Below are 23,289 nucleotides of genomic sequence, written 5' to 3'. Positions count from 1 at the left end.
GTTTTCAATGCAAAGGGCCGTCCAATTAATCGATGAATGGTTCATACGCAAGCCAATCCAGTAGCTACTCCACTTAAGCCTTCGAAGTGCTCCGCAGTATTAAGCTTCTTTACGGGATGTTTGTTTTTTTTGACATTACTAGTTATTATCTGTCTTGCATGTTATGAATATTGATCGATGAGATTTCTGCCGTATCTATTGTTTCTTTTTGAATTTTGCTCATGTTTTTGTTGAAGAACTAATGTTCCCATCGGTTGTCTTATTTTCTGTCTTCGCTCAATTTTACCTCCTGGGTGCTTTGACATTTTTTCCTATACCCGTCTTGCCTTCAAAGCAGTTTTCTAGAGTAAAGAAGAATTTTTCCCATAGACATGTTTATTGCTCCAAGTATTTTGAATTACTTTTTTTGCTCTATTTTTCTTCAGTATTTCTGAAATGTGTGCTTTTGCTCGTCAAAAAGCGTTTATGTCGCTTATAAGGAAATGTAAAAAAATGATCCAACATAAATCATCGGTTTTTAAGAATTGTCATATTTTAAAGTGGCATGTTTGGCGCGCTTCCAATGTATTTTTACTTTACGAAGATCTTTTAAGAGTTTTTTGTTAATGGTTAGACGTCTATGATTTATAGCACCGCGTTAAATCTCAACAATATAGGATTACATTGAAGATATTTTTTTATGCCACTACGCTTCCCTGGATGTTTACTTTTGCTCTTTTGGTTTTTCGACCAGGTTTATTTGTAATCATTTTGTTTGTCGGCAATTTTTTGTTAAGCATCTCGAATCGACCACAATGTGAAGCGTAAAATACTTCTATAAATGCATTCAAGATTCATGTTGGATTTGGAATCTTGCGTTTATTGCTGAGTCGCAAACTATTTTGTGGGATCTTTTTCGTAGACTAATAATATACAAGGCAGAAAGAGCATAAGTATACTATCGTTCCATAACTTTTTGCTGGGAATCAATTTCCCAGTCACTTTAATACTTTTCCATATTATCTTAGCTTCCCTTAATATACTCTTTTGTTTATCAGAAACTGAGCACAAATATACAGATTATTTGAATTGCCGTCATTTTTAATCATAAAAGAAATAGGTGAAATAATATCAAATCATACAGTGGAGCTTAATAAAAACCTCCACTGTTTGATTTGGATTTTTTCACTACTTCTTTTATGATTAAAAATGACGGCAATTCAAATTTTCAGTATTCTTTTTGCTCAATTTTGGACAAACAAAAGACCAAATAAAGTGAAGCTAAGATAATGTGGAAAAATAGTAAAGTGACTGGGAAATTGATTCCCAGCAAAAAAATTATGGATTGAAAGTTTACTTATGTTCTCTCCGACTTGTATTTTTTTAGTCTCAGAAAAAATTCAGGCGAAATTGTTTGCGGCTCAGCAATGAACGCAAGATTCCAAATCCAACATGACTCTCGAATTCATTTATAGAAGTTTTTTACGCTTCACATTGCGGTCAGTTCGAGATGCTTGACAAAAAATTGCCGACGAAAAGATTGAAAGATTGATGACAAATAAACCAGGCCGAAACAAACTGAGAGTCAAATAGATTCTACATAAAATTGCCTGCAACATAGAGATAAAAGAGCCTTCTATATCCAAACCATAGAGTCAACTCAACACCGTAGGAAACCGATTTGAGCAAAAGAGGCAGCTGAAATAGATTATGACCGTTTAATGTCCGATTGAAAAAGGTCTGCAAAAGTCTGCAAAACTTTATAAAAATATCTATTCAGTTGTAGCGTCCTTACCTAAAACATTACCAAAGATACTCGTTTTTGAAAGAATTCGGGACCATCTCAAGATATAGCTCAAGTTTGCACTCAGTAATGATCAGAATGTAATTTTACCTTGTGGGGCAAAAACCGGAAGAGCAAAAGTAAACACCCAGGGAAGCATAGTTGCATTGTGTAAGAGTGTAATTTTTTATTTGTCCACCCTAAATTACACTCTTTGCAAAGATTGTAAAGAAAGTGGAGAAAAGAGTTTAAATACAGTGTTTTTTTTTCAAAATTACACTCTTACCCTCTTTTCCCTTATAAATAGGAGTGGAACACGTATTACACCCTAATCCCCGCTGATTAGAGGCAGATTAGGTGTGAAAACTCGGCCCGGGATGGCACCATCAATGAAGTATACTCATACGTTTTTTATTGGCTTAATTTTTTTTACGATGTTTGAGAGACTTTCAAAAATAGTTGGTTATTGTTAATGATCATAATGTTTGACTGACACACATTTTAAGAGTAGTTTCATTTCTAATCAAGAATCAAATGATTATGTCTTCAAAATGACCCGAGTGTGTTGTTCCATTTCAGCTGTCCATCCTTCTGTTGTTACATCTTAAATTATGTGTTCTTGAATTACTTATCTTTCTTTTAATTTCAGTGATTAATGTAGTGAAATTTTCACTTTTAGAAAAGCTGCTTTGGGTTTTCCTTTTGTCTTCACATATTTATCTGACTTCTTTAAAGGTTTTCTGAATAGTTCAGTTTAAATTTTGCGAAACAATTTGTTGCTGAAAAAAATGATTTTAAGTGCTAGTTGTTCTCAATGCTACTAAATTTTTAATGGTTTCTAATTCTGATATTCATGTGATAATGCCTGTCTCTTCAAAATTTTGTCTGATTAGTTCAATTTCACTAGTACAAAAGTGGATTTGTCTAGTTTCAACTTGTATAAATAGTTTGGTCCCTTCGTAATCGCAGCGGAACAGCATTAGACTACTGTAGCCTGTTCTCAGCTACCCCTTTTCTTATTATAACCCACATTTCAGACTGTTCTTTTTTATGAGCAGCATTGTTCTTTTTGGTTACTTTGACCACTTTTTTGCGTCTGAAACTTTGACGTGTTGCCATCATTGCATCCATTACATCATGTATGTTGGTTTACATAGTTTTTGTCTGCACTTAAAGATCATTTTTACCCCTTTGTTAATATGGGGGCAATCAAAATATCATCTAGGAAAATGTGTGAGTGAAAACTGTGTTAAAGTTTTATGTTTGTTTTAAAATTTGTGAGTAGCATTTTGGTATTCCGCTTAATTGTCTTTTAGCCCTTAGAATCCTGTTAAAAACTGTGTATTCCTGTTGCATTTCTACCTACACTGTTGAAGTTGCAGTGTGTGCTAATGTCTTCGACTAGTTGCAGTTGGCAATACGTTTTTTGGTTATATGGAGCGGAAACCTTTCGCAATTGGAATTTTTTTTACGTAAGCTTTGGTCTGGATTCTTAAATCCTTTGCAAGTGTCTTGGATTGGATCTGACTGATTGTTAGGGCAATTGGTCATATGAAATGTTCGTCTGAATATTTTTATCTGAATTTTCTGAATATTCTGAATGTCTATTCTGAATAATCTGACTTTATTTAGGAAGCCGGGTCTGTATGTCTGACGCATTTTTTGCGACTCGTTCTTCTGGGTTATGGGAATCGTTTTTCGATTCTTGAAACGCTTTCAAATTTTGTTTCCCGTTGGGAGCGAAAGCAATAGTTACTGGCCTTTTCAGTTCCTTAACCCTGCATATGAATCTGGTTATTCTGATTGAGAGGAGAAACTTTTGGATTGTTTTCCCCTTAATTTTTGATCTATCGATTTTACTTTTTTATTGCGCATTTATTTGTTCCAACTCTTACTGATAGTTCCTCTTCATTTTGTGTGCCTTTATACTCTTGATTGCCTGACATACTATTTGCTGTCCCATTGGATGTCTCTTTCAGTGGATATGTTGTTTATCAATTGTTGTTTTTCTATTATTGGTCTCTTTTAGTTTTTCTTCTGTTTACTGTCTCTACTTCATTTCTATGGATATCTATTTTTCATTTCCATTCGACATCTTTGATACAGATTCAGATATTCAATCAGCTTATAGTGGACATCGTGAAGCCCTCCAAAAAACTGTCAGATTCGCGTAGTTAAACTTGTGTTTTTTCTCTCTCAGTTATTTTCACTTAGATTTCAATATTGCGAAAAGTCTTGATCAAGTTCGAGACGCCAGGATTTGATGCGTACGAAGGCACTGTTTACAGTAAATCTCAGATGTTTCATTGCAAAACATTCTTTTATTTTGCTTTCCTCTTAATGTGCCGTGGTTTCTTTTCTTTATCTTATTATTTTTTGAAACCAGTATAAGATCACTACTAAGAAGATCTTTGAATATCCTTTTAATCAACAAGAGTCCGATTGTTTTTTTGTTTCGTGGCATTGATTGTAATAAATTGGATAACAGAGTTAAATTTTATTTTTTAAGATTCTGCATTCAGACAACTAATTAGTAAAATTGAGTGCGTTAGACAACTTTGATATTTTCAACAATTGTAATTTGCTCTTGCTGCATAAGCTTTCAGTCCAATTTTTCTTAAAAAATTGCTGCTCATTTTAATATTATATATCTTTGTCCTTATTCTGTTTTTTAAACGGATGTGGAGCATTTGTGATTTTCAAAAATTTGTGAAATCAGAAAAACTTGAAAAGATAGGCGTAGGCGTAGCTTTTCTCAAGCAATTTAGTTTTCAAATATGCTTACTCGAGAAACGGTTAATTTTTAAAAACCGTTTGTTGGGCATGTTATCGTTCAACTCACTCTGTTCACTGTATTTATACAACAAAAATAATAGATAAACCAATTCTCTTCTATTAGAAAAACATATCACGAGATTAACCAAACGATATCACGAGAATAACCGATCTTTTTTTAAAAATATATATCACTTCAATGCCACGGGAACAACCAAAAAATAGACTTGCTGTAGTTTCTATTAAAAAATGCTTCTGCTAAATTAGTTTTTACGCAATTGTTGAAAAAAATAAATGCATTTGTCTGCATTGAACTCTTAGACGTAAAAAGCAAGACGAATTTTTACAGTGGTGGAATAAAGAAGATTTATGTGGCCGTTAACTAACAATTGAAAAAATTATTGCTATAGTTTTTGAAGAATAAACTGGTCAATTGTATATTAATTCTGCGGAATATCCTCAGGTATTGTCGTAAAAAAAGTTTATTTCTCATTTTTCGTCATTTTTCAATCTCTTTAAAATTAATTTATCGTCATTTTTCAATCTCTTTAAAATTAAAATCAGTTATTGGGGCACAAATATATGTCAGATTGTTGCAGCAAAAGGTAGCCGAGATACTTTCTCAGAAAAATTTAAAATATTCAGAACGGTTTGGACGAAAAACACAAAACGAAAGAAAAATCAAACACATTTTTTCAACCGAGATCCAAAAATGAATCAACGTTTTCTTTGTGAAGTTCAGTTTTCAGCCAAAAAATTGACAGTAATGGGAATGCTTCCACTCTCTGAAACCAAAATAAATAATGCCGAATCAAATTATGTTCACAATTTTGTTGCAAATGTTACCTACTACAATTTTTATTATGGTTAAAAATGTTTCATAAAAAATCTCAACTAACGAAAAGAGGTTGTTTCCCGCAATTTGATTTTTACTTGACATCGTACACTGGATAAGTTTTATTGACCAACGTCTGTTCTTATTAAATTATCTCATTTGACATAAACATGTGTTTTGATGTCAGTACTTATTTTCTGAGCAAAAAACGTTTTCTCAATTGCTTTTTTAATCGTTATTTGCAAAAATTTTAACAACTGTCATTTTTTGTCGAAATAAACAATCTTTATGGCAAAATACGAAATGTTGTTTGGCAAAATTTTTGCTTATTCTGTAGATATTTAGTGCTTGCAAAAAATTTGAAGCCAACCGTTTGGTGTGTGATTGTATTGGATGTCTGTACATTATTAGTATTCTGTATTCTTCTAAAATATTCTGCACGTCTGTCTGTATACGTTCTTTACCTGATTAACAAACATCCATACAAAAGCTTCTATAAGTTTTATATCGCAGGATAAATACTTGTTGTTTAACATTATAAAGTCTTGTATGGTTTTTTTAAAATTTTGCTCTTGTCATTTGTAGCCTGGATTTTGTAGTAATATGCACAAGGCGAAGGCTCGTATGATCCTGTGCGTGGTGCATAGCGATCCCAGGTTTGCATTCGGAGGCTTGCAAAGATTTTTTCACTGCATACTCTATGATTTTGCTGAAAATTTTGTCTTAGCTATGAATTCTTAACAAATTCCACAAAAATGGCAAATATTTTATAACTCAAGTAAGAAAAGAGGGAATGAAAAACCTGAGCTTTCAGATGCACCAAAAACACCTGTGTAGCATTCCTTACAATTTCATTATCTATTTCCGCTGATCGTTGAAGTTTGTTAACTACATAAATCTATATTTTTTGTACGAATGACCAGTTAGTTTGATTTTGTATTATCAGCCCCTCAGAAATTTAGGAATGAAATAGACATCTTTCAAAATGTTAAAATGTTTAATTTCATTTTGATTGAAACCGTACTGTGTACTTTTCACAAGAAGCTCAATGTGGTCAGAAACTTTATTAAACTTGACCTTAGAAGTGTCAATTATTTTATTTATTAACCTATGTTTTTGTTGCTTTGTGCTGATAATTTAAAGCCAATTCAAAAACATGCTGAAGAAAGCAGCACAAACAACTGCTTTTCACCGCGCCTTTATTTCAGTGGAGTGTTTTCAAAACAATCTATTTGTAGCCAAGATATTTAGTTTAAGAAAATCAGAATAACTCCAATTGAAGCAAGTTTTATATATTGATCCCAATTATGAACTGAAATGGTTTGAATCATTATTATTGAACCATGGAATCACTTGTGAATGTTATAAAAATTTCAAGTACTGATGAACATTTAGCAAAGTATCAAGAAATTAACATGGACAGAAAAATTAATCAAGTAACTAACTTGGAACATATTAGCAAATTCGACAACAATTCTGAGGCAAACTCAAATTACGACAGAAAATTTTGAGAAAATTTTGAGATTTAGAGTTATACAAGAAAGATTCAACCCGGCAACGAACTTCACAGAGTTGAGGAAAAGGCTGCAGAACTTTCATGAGAGCACGGTGCAGAGACACAAGGGACAAAGTGGTTCAGTGGCACTGGCAGTGAAGCGTGACTTCAAGAAGGGACCCAGGAAAGGAAACTGCTTTGTGTGTGGGATCCCTGGACACTTTGTCCAGGACTGCCGGAAGAAGGAGACAGCACAATGCAGCAAGTGTGGTGAGAAGGGTCACCCAGACAGGGCATGCAAGAGACAAAGAGATGGACGCAAACATGAGTCAGTGGCAATGGGTCCAACATTGGCTACACCAGACGAGGAATGCTGGGCATCTCTTACCCAGTGGAAGACAGCAGGCATGCTAGTGGACAGTGGTTGTACGGATCACATAGTGACGAACATCGATGCGTTTCTGGACTTTGTGCCCATTCAATCAGTGGTCAGAAATCCCAACGGAGAGGCTTCCAGAGTGGTGGGCAGAGGCTGTGTGAGGATCAGCATACCCTCAAACAAAAGGGAATTCCAATGCGAACTCAAAAATGTTCTGTGTGTGCCGGACTATTCCTCAAACCTCGTATCAGTCTCAAGATGCACGGAGTGGGGACATAGCTTCAATTTCGAGAGAGGAAACAGCTGCATGAAACTCCAGAAGGGAACTCGGGTAAAACTAACACAAGAAAATAATTTGTTTTACTTACCCTGCAGCGTTCTAGAATTCAAGATGAGTTCCAACAGCGTGAAACTTGACAGTGCAAGGAAGTGGCACAGACTATTGGGTCATTTGAATCAAGCGGATGTGGTCAGGAATGCACCAGAGACAGTGGGGGAACTCGATGATGTATGCAATGTGTGTGCATTGGCCAAGATCACAAAGACTCCAGTACCAAGAGCGGCAGAGACCCAAGCAGAAGAGAAGCTGGAGAGGGTGTTCACAGACGTGATGGGACCTTTCAGAGTAGAGTCACTGTCAGGGTTCCGGTTCTGCATTGTGTTTGCAGACCAGTACACGAAGTTTGTGTTTGCGGACCTGCTTAAGGCAAAGAGTGAAGCACTGGTCAGCCTGAAGAAATTTGTTCTGTGTGGGGACGCCCAAGAAGCTGAGGCAAGACAATGCGAAGGAGTTTCTCTCAGAGCAGTTCAAGACGTACTGCTTAGATGCAGGCATTCTACAGGAAAAGACCATACCAGAGATGCCACAACAGAATGGGTTAGCTGAGAGGTGCAACAGGACACTGCTGGAGATGGCAAGATTTTTTTCTCATTGACTCATGACCTCCCAAGATGATGTGGGGAGCAGAAATTCTTCACGCAGCAAGGATCAGAAACTTGGTTGTGAGACGAGGAGAAGAAAAATGCCCAGCAGAGCTGATGAGAGGTGTAAAACCTAAGCTTCCAATTAGTAAATTATCTATTTTTGGTTGCATAGTCTTCATGAGGAAGAGGGACAGAGAAGTCAGCAAACTTGAACCCAAGGCACTGGAAGGAAAGTTTGTGGGTTACACTGAAGGAGAAAACGGATACCTGGTGTACATACCCAACACACGCAAGGTGATGGCAGTTCGAGATGTGATCATCAATTAGTCTGAAGTGGGCTCAATCCCTGACAACAAAGAAACGGCTGACCTACTAGATGATGGGTTGGAACTGGGAATCTGGCACCCAGATGACGGTCATCAAGACGATGACAACAGAAAACGACAGGACACATCTACTGCAATAAAGGAGGAGTGGCATGACGCAGGGAGCGTGAAAACTCAAGAAACAACACTGAGACAAGAGGCCTCGGATGTTGGAGAAACAGCACTAGATGAAGGATCTACTGCAACAAGAGGGAGTCACAGAGACTCAGATTCACTGGAAGACAGTGACACAGAAGACTTCTCACAGTTAGAGACGTTTGGCTTCAATGAAGTTGCACTGGAACACGCGGACAGAACAGAGCCCAGACGAGGGACACGAGCAAGGAATGTTCCGCAATTTTTTGGAGAAGTCAGGACCCATCTTGCTGTGACTGAGGGCGACTATATGGAACCCAAAACAGTCTACGAAGCCAAGCAAGGTGACGATTGGGACCAGTGGCACCGGGCAATGAAGGACGAGGTCAAGGCACTCCAAGACAACGAGACTTGGAACCTAGTGAGACCACCCACAGACAGGGACGTCATACCGGGCAAATGGGTCTACAAAGTGAAATTGGGACCCAGTGGTCAAGTGGACAAAAACAAAGCGCGCTATGTGGCGAAAAGCTTCAAACAAGTGGAAGGACTGGACTACTTTGAGACTTTTGCGCCTACCTGTAAGCCGGAGACATTCAGGACTCTACTTCAGCTATCAGCGAAGCAGGGCCATGTGATGCACCAATTTGATGTCAAGACTGCTTTGCTGCACTCACCAATCGAGAAAGAAGTGTATCTGGAACAGCCACAGGAGTTTGTAAAACGCGGATCAGATGGGGAGAAGTTAGTATGTCGACTAAATAAATCAATTTATGGTTTGAAACAGGCTGCTAACAACCGGTACAAAGAGCTGGCAAACTTCCTACTGAGACAGGGGTTCACCAGAAGCAGGAACGATCACTGCTTGTTTGCAAGATCAGAGGCAGAGGATCACACCTTCATCTTGGTATGGGTTGACGACATCATAGTAGCATCAAGAAGTATGACAGTGGTCTCTGATGTCAAGAAGGCACTAGAAGCAACCTTTCACATGGAAGACAGAGGGAGACTACACTGGTTTCTGGGTCTAAGAATCAGACGAGAAGAGGGCAAATTCACAGTCGACCAAGAACGCTACATAGAAACAATGCTTGAGAGGTTTCAAATGGATCAAAGCAAACCCTCAAGAACTCCAGCTGATTTGAATTTGAAACTTCAGACAACACAGAACGGAGACAAAGAAGTGAACCAGAGGATCTACAGAAGCTTGGTTGGATCACTTCTGTATCTGGCCAAACAGACGAGGCCAGACATCATGTTCACATTCAACATTCTGTCCAGACACATGAATGCACCTACCAATCAACACTGGATGTGCGGAAAACGACTTCTGCGATATCTTCAAGGTTCAAAAGGCTTAAAACTTACTTACACAAAACAGGCTAGCTATGATTTAGTGGGGGAAAGTGATGCAGACTGGTTTGGAGACGTGAACGACAGAAAATCAACAACGGGCTAATACTTCAAGCTCAACGGACGTGGCGCAGCACTCAGCTGGGGTGTCAAGAAGCAGGCCACAGTTGCTCTTTCTTCATCAGAAGCAGAAAATCAGGGCATGGCAGCAGCAGTTCAGGAAGCACTCTACCTGAAACAACTTCTAGATGATTTTGGCATCTAACAGAAACGTCCAATAGCAATTGGAGAGGACAACCAAAGTTGTATCAGACTTTGCCAAAACCCAGTCATGCACAAGAAGAGCAAGCACATCGAGACAAAGTTCCACTTCATTCGTGACAAGACGGAGGATGGGACTATTTCAATTCATTACGTTCCTACAGACAAAATGGCAGCGGACATCTTCACAAAGTCCTTAACCGTTTCCAAAGTGGAAACATTCAGAGCAGTTTTGATGGGAACAGACTCTACGCAATCAGCTCAAGTCTGAGTGGGGGTGTTAGAATATCGATCAAACTATAGTCTTAAACTTAGTGAGAATTGGAAAGAAAGTTTGACTTACCAGATTAGAAAGACAAGCAATATGACTTCGATCAAAGAAATTATATAAATGAATCGTCAATAAATGGTGCTGAGAATCAATATTCGGTTCAAATTGGTGAATCTAGATAACTATTATTAGAGTTAGATTAAGTGATGTAAAATCTTCCCAGCATGTATTAAATGATGATGATATCTCCGCAAGTGTGAATGAATTCTTAGAAAAATGCAAATGCCTTCCATTTACGGTTCCCTTTGCGACTGATTTGCAGAAGCAAACCATATTGGGTAACTTTTGCGACCCCCACTATAAATCAAGGTGCTAAGATTAGTTTTGTATCTTGACTTTTTCGCACTGATAATGGGTATATATACAGCTGATTTTTGAGTCCTTTTTCATCCCCAAATTCAAATCACAATCTTAATCTAATAATCAGATCTCTCTTGTAAATCTCTAAATTCTACTGTAAAATATCATTTTGTTATTCTCTCATTTTTGAGAAATTAATTCTTTTACTTAGTTAAAAACGCTTGTTATTCCGCTTGCGAAAGTCCAGCAAAGACCCAACAAAGATAAAGTCATAAAACTTATGCGAACTCACATTAAATTTGTTTGGGGTTTTCCACAAAACATTACAACATTAAACATCAATGACACTGTGCTTGCAACATATAGTACAATTTAGTCAAGAAAAAGGGAAAAAGGCTGCTCAAAGTTTAATAGCTCTTATAGAAAACAGGTTTCTTATCATTTATCTTGATAATTAAAAGAAGGCCAAAAAGACAAAAATGAAATCAGTGTATGCAAATTTTTTTTACCTTGTACCGGATTCGATGAAACTTTCATACAGACATTTAGACATACAGACTAATAGACTTGGTTTCAAAATGGAACCGATGCTCTACAACGAAAGCAATTGCTTTCGCATTGTTCGTCCTAACTATTTCGATTGTGAAAAGAGCATACCAAGTAGCCTTTTACACCCTTCATGCATTCGTTTTTTCATGATTTTACTGTTCTCTTGTGAATGAAATTCCCGTTTTAGTTTCCAAGTGTCGATTTTTAATTCAAAATGGTTTTTTGCAAATTAAGATTAGGCTGGAATAAGATCCGAACGCAGTGAATAGATGCCGTTACTTATGGCAACTCATGTTTATTGTTTTTTACTGCTAGAAAAAGAAATTAAAATGAACAAAAACACTTGCCCAAAACATCATTATACTAAAATCTTTTGTATCGAAGTTGTTTTTTCGAACAGTATTTCTAAAATTTAAATTTTCTCGCTTCAATGATCTATGACATTTTCTTGGGTTTTATCGAGGGTTTATGAACAATAATTAATCAATTATGCCAGATCTCTTTTCTTGTTCAAGATTTAAAGAGTTTCTTTTAGTACTGAAAGTCAATACGCAGATAGCTTCAATTTGAAAACATATTTGCTGGTCTGCGATGCCCTCAAAAATTCGAGCGTCTGAACAAAAAAGTGAATTGTTGTGACAAATTTGTGATAATTCATTCTTAAACTAGGTTTTGTCTCAATTAAAACTAGTCAACTACGAATAAGGGAAGTAAAACAACGTCAGGGAACTGATCATGATTCGTCGCAATAACTAGCCAGTCATTTCCGATTAAAATTGGTCCCTCAATGAGACAAGACAATCGGAGTCAAGGCAGCTTCACGATAAATTTTGTGTCTGGCAATGAATATATTTTACTTTACATTTGTTGATCGGAACTAATTTCTTTCATTTCTGAAAAGACGAATTTGAGAAAAGCTAAATTTTGCAAAAGAGTTGAAATATTTTGAAGAGTCAAATATTATATCTATGAAACAAAATTGAAAGTATTGGTTATAACCAAAATTGTAAATTAGAAACAAAAAGAATCGACGCGATTAATCTGTTTATCGTCACACAGATAAAATATATCAATCACCAGAATTATCAACTGAATTAATTTCATCAAGTTTCTCAAATCATAACTAAATATAGATTCTCCAAACTTAATTTTAGCGCTCATATCACGGGCGTTTAACATGTAGAATATTATTGTTGGCCTTTTTGTCCAAGGGTAACAGCAATCGGTTTGGAGTTGCTAACGACAGATAAATGGGACCTGTTTCCTTTTCTCCACCGTTACAAACTCATTCATTATCAATACTCCTGTAAAATTGTTTACTTTTTCAACTCTAATGAAATGACTGGTCAAATGTTATATGATGTTGCTATATTCTTCAGAATCTGAGGCAACATTCGAGACATTTCAGGGAATGCTCCAAAATGTTGCACTTTTGATCTCGTGAGTGCAAAATTTGCAAAATTATTTGGATCTATTACACCCATTGTTTTCTTAAACCTCCCACTTAAGAAATTATAGCACGTTACTGTGTAAAAAATAGCACGAGCGCCTGATGGAGTAAAATTTATATGCCCGCCATGCTGGGGGAGGGGGTAGAATAGATCTAATTGATTTTTGAATAGATCCTATAGAAAAAAACTACCGTTGTTTCTGGAGTAAATGCTGGCAGAAATTAAACCACAGAAGTACAGTTGTTTGTTAACAGACATTTGAGAAACAAATTAAGTTTTTTCACGGTGGAGGAAAGAAAACAGGTGGGATAAATTTAGTAATGGACATTTGTTGATGGGTTGGCTAAAGTAAATTATCACCACTGAATAGTAACCTAGCTAACAAACTCGGACAGCAGCCATATACAAATCTTATCCATTAATAACCCCCCACCCCCGCCAAACTTGGCCACATATTTTATACACTCTTTAATCAAATGTGCAATATTGTAACATTAAGTAATCTTCTAGCGCGGTTTTGCATAAGATAGCGAGTGGGGGCGGGGGGATGGGGGCACTAACGGAGATAAGACCCGACAGCAGAAAGCAGCGGCGGCATTTTAATGGATCAATTAAGTTGTAGGAATGTGTGTTTAATAAGACAAGAAGCGGCCAATCACACCGGAAAGACAGAAATGGGGCAGTAAAATTGCACATTTGGTGAGAACAACTTCCAGCCACAAAATCCCTTACCCTCGCCTTTTCTTCCCATTTTATTAGGACGGCAAGGTCAAAATTTTTGCGACATCTGGTCTCTAGTAAAAGGGGATCCAAAGATACATTGAAATGTCTGCACCAATTGTTTGAAATCAAGTTCTTAGGAACTAAATCGCAGGCAGAACAATCTTAAGAGAGGAGCTATCGTGAACTGTTTCTTGTTCGCAAAAATGAGCAACCACGTATAATAAAGCACTGTCCACTTTCAAATCAGTTGAGCAGTTTTATCATTCTAAATATTGGGGAAATTTAATTCGAAATTGTTCCTCAGCTTTGAGACGCAGTTGCGGGTGAGGAGCTGGTCAGTGCGATTGAAGCCATTGCGTCTTTCGGATCCTTAAACGCTGGGAATGAGGCGCCGGGGAATCCAGCAGGGTTGAAAAAGGGATTGAAGGGAATTGAGGGAGCTGTTACGGTTCCATTAGCCGCACCCGACGCAGCAGCGAACAAGGATCCCGCCGAGAAGAGAGATCCTGCCGCGGCAGCTGCTAGAGTGGGTTGGAGGGGACTGAAGGGGGAGTTTGGGGTGGTACTGTTTGATACCGAAGTGAGAGCACTCGTATTAAATGGCGAGAAGGGAAACGGAATGTGACCTGCGGTGGTTTTGAGCGAACTCGAGATGCTATTGGCTGCCGGGTTTGATGACGCAATACTGGCCAGTTCTGACGTCATTGCAAGGGACGAGGGAGGCGTCGGAGCGACATTTGATGATTCCGAGGAATTATTCTGCGATTTGGGCGATCGTTTTATTGCACCGAGGGAGGAAATGTTATTATTTATGTTATTCAACGTCGAAGCCGGATGCAAATCCAATAGAGGTGATAATGCATTGATATCTTTCGTTGACCCCGTCGGAGATTGTATGGGCAATGCAGCCGCTAACTCGAATGGTGAAATAGACGAATTTTGCTTGACTCCGTTGGTTAAAAAGGCCGCCGTCACCGGGGCTCGAACCGCCGCAGCTGCTAGGGATGCAGGCGAGTTGGTTTTGTCCTCGATGTTGTGAGATGTGAAAGATGAGTTGTTGATATGGTTATTGTTGAGATGAGAGATAATTTGACCCTGTAGCGATAAAGGCAGCTTGTTAGCAGCAGAGGCTAACGAGCAATTGGTTCCAGTATTACTACCCGATGAACCGGCATTGCTAAGTGACTCCTTGCCACTTCCGGACGTTGCAGCACCGGATACGTCAACATGGCTCTGATAACTGGTACCTCGTCCATGATCTGATCCCGCTTCACTCGCAGCCTCGATTCCGTTGGAATTCACTTCAATATCATTGGGCACATCACTGTTTGTTGGCTCATGCTTAACGATCGCATTTTTGTCGCGTGTTTCGGAGACCAAACTAGAGACAGCTTGAGAAGCTATCGAGTGTGAGACATTACCCGGGTGGTTTTCGGACCTTGGCTTTTTACTCGGAGCTGGGTAGTCATTCACAACTTGTGCCATGTTTCTCGATTCGCTCAAGAGCGAGCTCACTAGTTCGTTTTTGATGGCCGCCATTGAATCAGTGTTGAAACCCGGCGACTCGTCTTCGCTACTAGTTCGGGTGTTCCTCGCATCAACTGGGAACTTGATACTTTTTGGTGTGACCAGACCGGAAGCATTTTTCTTTTCCTTGCTGTTCGGTGGAGTTGTGTTTGAACCGGAGTTCCCACCAGACCCAGATGTAGTCGAGGAGGGTTCATCGTTACCAGTGAACACTGAGCACTTCTTCTTGCGTCGGCAGTGTTTGCACCACGACTCTTGTTGCTCCAGACCAAATCTGGCACGGCATTTCTTCGAAGCGGATTCTAGAATGATCAAGTGACTTACATTTTGTGACCCCAAAATTCCTTTTAAAATGATTAAGTAGTGCATCCCACCAAATCAAATTTAACTTATCCAAATGGGACAATTGATAAAGAAATTTGAAGGTCATGAGAACATAACTCCGCCTATTCTCTGAAAACAATCAGATATGATATGTTGAACGCTTATTTCATCATACTAAAAACCTCAGTCTGAACTAAAACGGAGCTAATTTGCATAACCAGAGCTTCGTAATTCCAAAGTTTTTAATTCAATTGAAAAGCATAACAGAAAAGGTCCAACATACCAGGTGTGTGCTCAATGTTGTCCGAGGTTCCGCCCCCACTGGGGTTGTTAGAGTCACTGGAACTGGAAACGAGAGACTTAACAGAGTGAACAGACGTTGATTTAGCACCACCACTCCCCCCTCCCAAAACACCCCCACTGCCTCCTGGTACTGATACCTCGCCAGATTGTTGACCTTCGTGACCTCCCAGCACTCCACTACCCCCAGATCCTCCAGGCAGGCCTCCGGGTAAACCTGAAGCGATTACTTCACAATGCACAAAAAATAACATCTCATTGAAATTTAACCAATCTTGGCTTAGATAATGGAAATCAATTATTGCTTGCATCTAGTTATTCCCAGTAAATTTTATTGAGCGTCTCGTTAATTAACTACTAAACTCTCTACAATAAAACTGAAAGCTGAAAATTCTAATATTTGAGACTTACTTTACACCCGTAAAGAAGAAAATTATAAATTTGACCGCCTCTCTATTACACAGACATACCTCTGGATCCATTGTGGGACGGATGATGCGGCATCAACCCTGGAATCATTCCGTGTCCGTGAGGTGGAAGGTGGCCCCCTCCCTGTATGAACACATCCGCCTGCTGGTCGTCTGTCAGACCCGCCAAGTTCTCCATCCTCAAGAATCCATTCGGAAGTCGTCCCGAGGGATCTGGCATCCCCATGGGGAACCCATCGTCCGGAGGCATTCCGTCGTTAGGAAAACCGGACAGACTTCGTTTCCTTCGCTTTCGGTGTTTACTCGTGGCGTAGTTGTCTCTAGCAGACCAGGCAGGGTGCAAACGTTGATGGGCGAGGCGTTCGTTTTTGGCCATTTCATAGTATCTATTCTGTTCGGTTTTCTCTAATTGGTGCCACTAAATTCAAATACAAAACAATCATAAATTGGAACAAAACGAGATACCAAAACACAATATTGACAAATTTTGAAACGCGCCACAAACCATGAACTCCCTATAGTTTCAACAAATTTAACTTGCATTTTGAATTAAAAATGTTATTTCAAAAACAGTTTCATAGCCATTGCCAGACGTCTGCTTCCAAGATGGTATAGTTTTTGGTTTTAATGTAAAGATTATGTAAAGATCGGTTATAGATTGTCATTATCTATTCATACAGGGGAGGAGTGAGTGAAGTAGTGGCAGTTGCCTTTACCTTTCTGCCCAGAATCTGGTTAATGGCTGCCGATTCCTTCAGAGTGGACTCTTGCATCACCTTCTCTCTGTTCTCCTTCATGAAGAGCATGAATGCATTCAGGGGTTTCTTCACATACGGCTTCGCAGGTTTCGGTGGCTTTTCTTTTATGCTGAAACGTTTAAAAATATTCGTTCTCTTTTTATAATATTTTTCTCTTGTTCTGTTCAGTTTTTAGGCGACTAGCAAATATTTTGAAGTTTTCTGAAATTCCAAAATGTCTATCTGTTTTGTAGTTTCATTAACCGAACCTTCGAAATAAACAATTCAGCTGGCAAGATATGATGCTCACTAAAAAATAGTGGAACTGTCAAATTTTTGTCTAAAATGATAAACTTTTATTCCCCAGTTAATTTGCCTATTTATGTGGTTTAAGTTTTATTGAGGTAAGAGTATGAAGGAATAATCCACTGAAAGAAAGATGAGAGTATAATGGACTTGAAAACATACATTCTTACTTTTAAAGGAATTTGGTTTTTTACAAGATACAGAGAATGAATTGCATCCGCCATTAAAACCAATATTAGGTGATTTTCGAAGGTTAGGTTTGAATCAATTTGTACTCTTAGATAACGACAATATAACTTTTGTAACGAGATCAAAAAATGATTTTGTAACACTTCGCGTTGCCAACAATTTTCTGTTCCCTTAATTGTACACCGGGCAGTTTCCAGTGATTTAGTTAAATTATCGCAGTTCAGTTAACCAGAACATTTACAAGATTGTATTAAACCTCATATTCTATCAACCCTGAAGGTAATTAATACGTGGTTTCTAATTGGTAGACTGGTTTCAATTAAATCCTAATTGAGTTCAAATGACGTCAGAAATTAATTTGCACAAAAATGTACAGCTAAGCAAAAACAAAATGCCGAAAATACTGTCACTAAAATGACTAGCAGGAGTGAGTTGATTGCAACAATTTTCATTTTAGAGCAATTAAACACGATTTAGCGTAATCGGAGCGAGGTGAACTCTTCAGGCAGTAACCAACTGCGTATCTTTACCATTTGCTATAAAATAAATGAAACTAAAATAGCCTCAGAAAAATTTAAAATGTCGAACACAATTTGTCGCAAAAAATTAAGATATACAAAACGCCCATCCCAGAAGTTTTCAATTTCATTCGAAAAGTTCAGACCCACATTTTTCTTTTGTTCAAACTCAAAATTTTCAGTAAAATAAACTTCAGTTCAGCGCTTTATCTGCCGTCAAGTACAGTACAGTATTTTATCTGTCGGCTTTATTATTTATTACCAATTTTCTAAATGTCACATTATTCAACTTTGAACAATTTGTGAATTTCCGCTTGAATAAAATTGAAATCTTTAATGAAATCAATCACAGCTGACGAAATGCCATCATTTCGTTCACGTGTTTTGATCACTCGCCCAAGATAGAAATTTCCCATTGTGTTCCAAAAGAGGCCTTCCCTTTTATCCGGCAGTTGTTGTGTAAGAATGAATAATTGATCACTAGGTGTAGTAATAAAACTACAAAGTAGGCCGGACTTTGCTTTCCGATTACTTTAAAACGGCTCTAAACAAAACGGCAACTAAGGTGTTCACCAAAGCGTATAAAAGAGCAATTCTTTCAACCTCATTTTTTACGTTTCCTTCAAAAACAAAAAGAAATCGAACTCTCCACGTGCCATCTATCAATGAACTCTTTTCAAAATTAAGGAATTTTAAAAAAAACTCTAGATTTTTGTTAATGACCATGTTTTTCTTTTGTATTAAGTTTGTGTCTTTCCCATTATAGCCTCCCACCCTACCCCACCACCGAACCCCCCCCCCCCTCTCTCTCTCCTTAGCTTAGTGGTCATATAGCTTATAGTCCCCATTACCGCAAATATACCATAGTGACGGTAATTTCGTTCGGAGGGAGCTAGAATGGCAAATACCCTATAGTTTAAAGACCCATGTCAGATATCTCAACAAACTTATTTTATTTTTGACCCATGAAAGCTAATAATGATTAGAGAACCATCAGAAGTGCAGCAACCTTAATAAAATTGAGGCGCAAAAAAAAGAATCAGGATATTTTTAAAAGCACTAATTTAAACGGATACTAAAAGAGTCGATTGGTTATGAAACCAACGCCTATTAAGGTCAATCGCACAAGCTGAATACGGTCATTCAATGTTGATACATAACAATGATATGAATAATAAGGCAGCGGTACAATATCCAAAATTTAGCTAGGAGATATCCAAAATAAAAAGGAGATCAACGATTTAGTAGATTTAATGGAGCAATTTGAAGACGCGATTGTCTCTTTATTAAATTACTCTTATCGGGAGACGAAGTGATGTTGAGTGATACTATTAACTGGTTTAATGAATGAAAACAAAAAATTCATAATTAATTAAATGCATTGACGTGTAAAATATTCAGTAAAATCAGTTTCGGTCCTCACCTGTGTTGAGGGTGGTGATTCTGATCACCCATTTCTCCCCCACCACCCGGAGCACTACCGGAACTCCTCAGACCCTCAGGACCCTGGCTAGGGTGACCCAAAAGTGAACCTGGTGGACCACCATGAGGGGGCAGTCCAGCACCCGCAGTGTGTTCCGGTGTTCCAAATCCAGCACCGCCAGCTCCTCGTGCAAAAGCCGGATTCGTTCTAAAACAAAGTTAAGCGCTAGAATTCGTGTTGTTGAAAGCTGAAATTCTTCTTGTTCAAAGCTGAAATTGGTCTTTTTCTAGTTGAAATATTTAAGTTGAAATATTTAAAATTTTCCTAAGCATTAACTAACAGTCACTATAATAGTAAACAACGATTAAATTGTTCTAACATAGAATTAAAAAAACTGGATTGTGAAATATAAGAGTGAAAAAAGTGTGTGACCCTCATTTTCCCGCAAATGTTTTGAAAAGATAACAAGATGCGTCAGATATCTCGTCATTACGGCCCATCGAGTGAAATCAATGTTTTTCATATTACCTTGATAAATCTCCGGCCGAGACAGCAGCCAGTAACTGATGATATGGGTTGGAGGCAGCCGCTGCGGCAGCAGATGACCCACCGGCACCACCCGGACCAGCCGCATGACGCCCTCCCGTGAACATGTGAGCCGCGAACATGGCCAAAGGGGAACTGCTACTGGAGGCGCTAACTGGACCTCCGGCCCCCTGTAGGGGGTTCAGGTTGGCTAAACTATTTGGCGACAGTCCAGGCGGAGGTGCCAGGGGTAGTCGGGGGTTCTGGGGCGAAACTACTGCGGCCCTGAAATCACATTGAACACATTAGAAAAGCATTTAAAATTGCAAATCGTCGTGGTTGTCTTTAATTTAGATTTTAATTAACTTTAGACATTACGCTTCATTTCTTACACCCTTCGTTTTCAGTACTGCATTTCCAAAAAAGTTTTTTGAATTTGTGGTCAAAACTGATTATTATGCTAGCTGGCACATGTGTTCAGATTTTCAATCAAAAATACTAAAACATTAAATCTCCAGATAGTTGATCAAAAATGTTTAAAAAGTTGGCAGAACTTTTTCTATTTCCGTTCTATTTCTTTCTTACAAAACCATACACAGTGAACTCTGCAGCGGCGTTTTAACCCTATGAGCCTGCAAAGATTCAAACGTTCATTACATTTCATGCGTCAAAGCAACCAAAAAATATATAAAAATCGATCATGGTTTGAAAGTGAATAAAGTAAAGCGGGGAGGCATTAAAAATTTGTTTTTGTTAGTTTGTGTATAAAGATGGTTCAAGTTGGTGCTCAACTTTCGCTTGCTTTGAACGCGGGTCACTTAAATAGAGTGAATTACCAATATGATTGATGCAAAAGAGTCGAGATAGATCGTGCCAAAAACGCACAAGAGCGTAAACTTGTGCTGTCCAAATCTCGATATCATCGATTGTCGTGCTGTTAATTAACTTACGATAGATAGGCGGATATTGCTGTTAAATCAACTTTGATTCGAAAACTCTCACTGGCCAAGTGAAGCAGAAAATCAAACAGAGCTGTTTGCAAACACGGCCGCTTTAGTCAAAATACATCAAATTTAAAATAACTTGCGCCAATCTATAACAACAATTACTCAAGCCATAAAACAAACTATGCGAAAAATTCACTCGAGTAAAATAGCTAATTATCATCTAAACCAGATCTATAACATGGCCGCGTAGTTTCATTTAAAAACATTTAACTTGAAAAAAAATTCTAGAAAAAATATTTGTAAAAAACGTTTTTTTTAACAACGCGGTGTTTCAAGTATCTTATAACTTTGTCATAAGCAAAGTTAAGAGATAGTTGAAGTTACGAGAGGTTGGCCCGATCAGTTATTAATTACAGCGCAGTATTTGTAATAACATATAAACCAGGTACGAAGTGAAGCAATTAACTTTTCAAGCTTTTGTTCAACCGACCATCTCACAACAATTGGGTATGCTTTTCTTAATTAATTTTTTAGCTGATTAGATAAAGTGCGCTGATATATTCGCCGATCAACAGATAAGTGCGTTATCATGAGGCAACCTTCTTTCAATATTGTTTTATGGTAATTCATAATTACTTAAATAGTTTTTACGATTCACTGATTCGAAAGGCAAACAAGATTCCAAATAATTACTCTCAAATCTGAACATCAGGCAAACAATTTAAAATATAAAGCTCGTGATGTCCTCAAAAATATATGGAAGTAGGTTTAAAAAAATGAACTGATTAAGAGATCAGGACTGAAAGAACCGATCGTCTATAAATCCATTCCCAATTGTTTTAATTTTTCTTTAAAAAAACAGAAAAAGCAAAAACAATACTCGGAAAAATACGACGTGAGCAAACGGGTAACGCATAAACCTTCATTTCTTAGGTCAAATGTGGACTACATGGTTATAGGAAATTTAACTAATGTCAAAATGTGCAAACCCAATTTTTAAAACTTAATTTCAATCAGGCAAAATTTTGCTCAGACAAAAAACGGTCTGGAAGGGAAGTAGAGCCAGGAGTGTCCTTTACCAATTGCTTCACACTTCATTCGAAAGCAATCAAACAATAATCGGATTAGAGTGCAGATTTGTAACGTCGGTCTATTTGCAAAATGGCTTGTCATAACAATTACTAACCAGTTGGATAGTGCGGCTGATACGGCGGCAGTGTTGTAAGTTGCACTTGATGTCATTTGGTGGGGAGAGGAGGAGGAGGAAGATGAGGACGAGGGTTGCTGGGCAGCTGATGCCCCAGATATCGATGTCGGATGAGGGGCACCATTGGTCAATGCAGCACCTGAAAACACACCACTTGCAAGTCACTTTCACAAAATTTACAATTTATCGGAAAATAATACTTTACTAGGTCTGGTAATTTTAATAACCTCTACAGCCTAACAGAAGGTGTGATTGATCATAAAAACTGTATACGATTATAAAGGGAGTATATATGTTTTGTTCCACCTGAGAACCGAAAAAGTTCCCAAGATTAATGTATTTAGTTTTGTCACCTTTTGGATCGAGTGCTCCGGCGGCTGTGGGTGGAGGAGGCGGAATTTGAAGTCCAGGGATGCCAGAAAATGGACTGTATAATTTGCTAGCCTGAAACAAGCACAACATTCATTAAAAAGTATAGAATGAGTCCACAGATGCAAAACGTGATTTAACACAGTGCTGTACAAGCCGGTTTAAGTGCGACATATAATAACATCTAAGTTGCAATTCATTGTGCAATTTTACGAATTTTGAGATACTTTTTAAACTTCCTTTTTAAAAAAACCATTTTAAATCAAAATACTTTTGTAAACATTTTGTTTGAATTTGTCAAAGCAGAACAAAATCCTACTTTATAAGAATCTTATAAGGAGACGACGGCTTTGCGCAATATATTCAAAAACCTGCTAAAAACATTTCATGTTTAGTGTCTTTTTAATTTAATGCAAAACAACTCATTCAAACTGTTTAAACCTTTAATTACACAGCACGTAATAACTACATACAAAAGTAGGCAAAATTCTACAAAAAATATACTTTTCAAAGCTGTTAATTAAATAAAATATCCTATCTACGAAGCTTTGCCTTTGAACATATCAGATAACGTGATCTCGAGATAAGAAAACCCCGAATTTGGGTACGCATTAGCAGACAAAAAGTAAATTATTTCAAACAAATTTTGAATGACGTTTTAATCACGTGCGGGTTCCTGTGAAATCTCTAGAAACGTTGATAAAAATCAAGACTTCGGTCACAAATTTACTGAAACATTTTATCTACCTACAACAATTTCTTAAACACGATTTGCATCATCTATTCGCGCAATCCTATTTTTGAAGCAACGCCATTACTATGTTACCGACAAAAACCAACTTAAAATTAAAAGCCAACCCCCCTCATTGTATATTTTTTTTTCAGAAAAA

General features: G+C 37.8%; 1 protein-coding gene across 5 annotated transcripts in view; it reads right to left on the bottom strand.

Moving 5' to 3' along the window:
• Nucleotides 1-13,371: 13,371 nt before the first annotated feature.
• LOC142337556 (uncharacterized) overlaps nucleotides 13,372-23,289 on the bottom strand; it is a 66,563-nt gene continuing 56,645 nt past the window's right edge. For 4 of the 5 annotated variants that reach the window (XM_075386866.1, XM_075386869.1, XM_075386867.1 and 1 more), the window contains exons 7-14: nucleotides 22,384-22,474; nucleotides 22,010-22,169; nucleotides 19,880-20,161; nucleotides 19,352-19,558; nucleotides 16,895-17,045; nucleotides 16,221-16,596; nucleotides 15,734-15,967; nucleotides 13,372-15,428 (exon numbers count right to left, since the gene is read on the bottom strand). In XM_075386866.1, coding sequence (XP_075242981.1) covers nucleotides 13,900-15,428; nucleotides 15,734-15,967; nucleotides 16,221-16,596; nucleotides 16,895-17,045; nucleotides 19,352-19,558; nucleotides 19,880-20,161; nucleotides 22,010-22,169; nucleotides 22,384-22,474 — 3,030 coding nt within the window. In that variant the 3' untranslated portion in view covers nucleotides 13,372-13,899. The remainder of the gene's footprint in view (nucleotides 15,429-15,733; nucleotides 15,968-16,220; nucleotides 16,597-16,894; nucleotides 17,046-19,351; nucleotides 19,559-19,879; nucleotides 20,162-22,009; nucleotides 22,170-22,383; nucleotides 22,475-23,289) is intronic. The other variant, XM_075386871.1, reaches the window with a different exon arrangement.

This window comes from Convolutriloba macropyga, chromosome 4 (genome assembly GCF_964194025.1).
Source record: "Convolutriloba macropyga chromosome 4, txConMacr16.3, whole genome shotgun sequence".
Lineage (NCBI taxonomy): Eukaryota > Metazoa > Xenacoelomorpha > Acoela > Convolutidae > Convolutriloba > Convolutriloba macropyga.
Note: the sequence above shows the minus strand (reverse complement) of the source record. Positions and strands in the feature narration are given on the sequence as shown.